This window comes from Auxenochlorella protothecoides, assembly GCF_000733215.1.
Source record: "Auxenochlorella protothecoides strain 0710 contig841, whole genome shotgun sequence".
NCBI classification, from domain to species: Eukaryota; Viridiplantae; Chlorophyta; class Trebouxiophyceae; order Chlorellales; family Chlorellaceae; genus Auxenochlorella; species Auxenochlorella protothecoides.
In genome coordinates this window covers 1-3015 of record NW_011934306.1, presented here as the reverse complement: position 1 = coordinate 3015, position 3015 = coordinate 1, and the positions used below count along the sequence as shown (strand labels likewise).

General features: G+C 60.7%; 1 protein-coding gene across 1 annotated transcript; it reads left to right on the top strand.

Annotated features, from left to right (window-relative positions):
* Nucleotides 1-1218: 1218 nt before the first annotated feature.
* Nucleotides 1219-2279, top strand: F751_0023 (hypothetical protein; the record flags this gene model as incomplete). Its single annotated transcript, XM_011401730.1, has 3 exons — nucleotides 1219-1269; nucleotides 1674-1820; nucleotides 2148-2279. The coding sequence occupies 3 exons, from the start codon at nucleotides 1219-1221 to the stop codon at nucleotides 2277-2279; spliced, it is 330 nt and encodes a 109-aa protein (XP_011400032.1).
* Between the last annotated feature and the right edge of the window lie 736 nt (nucleotides 2280-3015).

The following is a 3015-nucleotide window of genomic DNA, read 5'->3' as shown; positions in this document are numbered from 1 at the left end:
CACAGCGCGGGCTTATGTTCAATGCTCAGTCCTACCCATCGGGCAAATTTCCGGGAAATGGTTGATATAATGTTCGATATCGTGAGAGTCCGGAGAATTTCGAGCTTAAACCCGCGGTATCGAAAATTTCATGCTCGATCACATAAGGCGCGCACGAGCTGTCCTCGGTCCACCCCTCCACGATAGGCCATCGCTCCATAGTCCACTCCAACCCTATGTCTTGGATATCTTGCTTGCCTTCCCACAGCACCATTCTCCATGGGATGTGACCTGCTCGCGTGCCAAGCTTGGACCGAAGGACGCCTGCTCCCCTGGCGATAAATACCCACCGACCTGCGTTGTAACGGCCTTACTCTCGACAGTCTGTAGGTTGCGTTGCATATTGACAGAGTGAAGACGTTTGTACGTTGAGACCGGAGGGCAGAGTGCCCCTGTGATCGCTACCTCTCCCGGCCCCAGGGCGACCCCTGGTACACCGACGCCCCGCGTCTACACCCTTTCAGTGCCTCGCCCTCGCACAACAACCCACTTCGACGCAATGCCATCCGACTGTAATGCCTCGGTGAGTCCCGGAGAGCGCTGGGAAGTCGTATTATAGGACTATCGCGAAGTTGGGCTGCCCTGGAATTCGGTGGACGGGATCCGGCCGCGTCGACATCTTCAGGGTTTGCGCTACCCGTCGTGTTGAGAGCATTTTTCGGGTTTTTCTCTCGTTGAAGACCATCCACACCCCTTTTTACTCCATTCGGCAGGGGTGGCCGGCCCATTTGACTCCTAGGTCACCAGTCTACAGCGACCCTCGTGCCCCGGCTGCCATGGGCGACGGCCTCAGCCAGCCATGAGTGTGATACTTTTATCTTGCAGTTGGGATGGGATGGAAGTGGGTAGACCGGGTTGCGTCGACATCAGTACAGATGTGTCTCGCGCAGCTATCACCATCAGCCACCCCCCCTGTGCTATGACATGGAGGTCTAGCCGCAAACTTCCCTCGCGTCCACTCCTTACACAGGGCGCCTGGGGCCAGGCCGAGACAGCTGCCCAAGCTGGGCAACCGGCTGCAGCCTCGGGACTGGGTGCCCACGGCCGAGGCTGCGATCCGGCGCCGCGACTGCCTGATGCGCTGTGCGGGAAGGGAATCACGGCCCGGGGAGCGCCAACACCGCATACATCAAAATTGGCTGGCACTGGCCGCCTCTGCCCTCCCTCTGAGGTGTGGGGATGTCGCTTTTGGGGGCTGGTGAGGAGCCTTGGTATGGCTGTGATCGTGGGGTGCGCGTCGTTGAGTCGATCGTTATACATGCATGCACTTGGGTATGTGCATGGGTTCGGAGCTGTAGAGGAGACAATGCAGGCCATGGGACCTTGCTCACCCTCACACCAAACTTCCCCACCCCAGTGACAACGGCGAGCCAGCGCATCCAGGCCAACGCACGCAACAGACCCTCTGCCCAATGGACGTTGATGTCGTGGCGGCGGATGATGCCCCCTCGACTTCGAGACCTCTTGCATCCGCGGGCCAGGTGATTGTGTTGGGTGGACTGAGTTGGTTTATTTGATTGGTGTGCGACAGGCATGGCTGTGGCGGAGTGAGGATGTGATTCTTAAAGTTGGTATCTGCAACTTATAGGCGAATACACACATCCCAGCCCGTTTTTTCTCGCCCTGTGTCGCAGGACTCTCAGACGCCGCCTGTGCCACTCGGCGTGGTCAACAAGCTGGACGACGCGGAGAAGAGGGAACAACAGTGGCAGAATGACGCCACGGTGAACGAGTGGCGGAAGGCGCCCGGCGAGGCGGGCACGCTAGGCCGATTCGGGAAGGTGTGTGAGGACTTGGTGTGCCACTTTGGAGGGTGGGCTCCGGGGGCCACTGGAGTGTCCCCAAGCATGCGTGGCTCTACTGATCGAGACACCCAGACACACACACACATTGACACTCTGCGCCCGCACTATAACAAACTGTAGGTGATTGATGACTACGCGACAACCTCCGTCAAGACGACCTGGAACGGTTTCCGGGATCTTCTGAAGAAGAAGAAGAAGAAGGAGAAGAAGAAGAAGAAGAAGGGGCAGCAGCAGCAGCAGCAGCAGCCCGTGCTGGATGCGCTGCGTTCGACCGTGGACGACGTCGTTGCGGTCATCTCCGAGTCGCGCACCGTTGGCGGCCTCTTCGCCACCTTCCACGCCATCCGCATGGTGGAGGAGTTCGAGCGACGGAAGCAGGCTGGCCGGGCGGACGCTGATGCGGCCCTGCAGCCATTTGACAAGACTTTTTTTTAGCAGGTGGGTCTCCTGTGTGTTGGGGGTGGGAAGTGGGTGGGTTTGTCTTGTAGGCAGACAGATGCCTGGTTTCCTTGCTTGATAGGGTCCCATGTCTGCATGTGGCGTGTGCTGGTTGGATCAGGAACGCTTGCAGCTGTCTGTAACACGTTGCCACAGATGGGGTGCAGCGGCATGCGCCGCAGAGCAGGTGCCGAATAACCAGCCACCCTTTCAACCCACCCACCCATTACAACCACGGCGCAGATGCATGACGCTCATTTGGCGACCTCGCGAGGCAGCCGGCGGAACTGCGGGCACCGATGCAAGGGCAGCGTTCGCGCCACTGGCCGAGTCCGTCGCCCTCTTCCGGGAGACGCTCGAGCGGGCTGGCGTCACCCTTCAGCCGCTCGACCTGGAGTACATCCGCCCGTTCATCGACGAAGCGGCGGGCGACCTAGCGACAGCCACCTCTACGTACTACAAGAGGGAGCTCCTCCGCCATCTCCAGCAGAACGCCAAGCTGGAGCTAGGGGTAAAGGGAAATTGGCCACGCCACTGCGCCCGCGCAGTGCTGTCCGTCAGCTTCGCAAACCCTCTGGCGCCGACAGAAGACTCGGATGCCGCGCCCGCCCTGCCGCCCGCAGCCCCAGCGGTTGGCGCCGACGCAGCTGCGGTGCCCGTCCCAGACGCCGCGCCCGACCAGACGCCCCCGGCCCAGCCGCCAGCAACGTCGCAGCGTCCCCCCCAGCCCCGG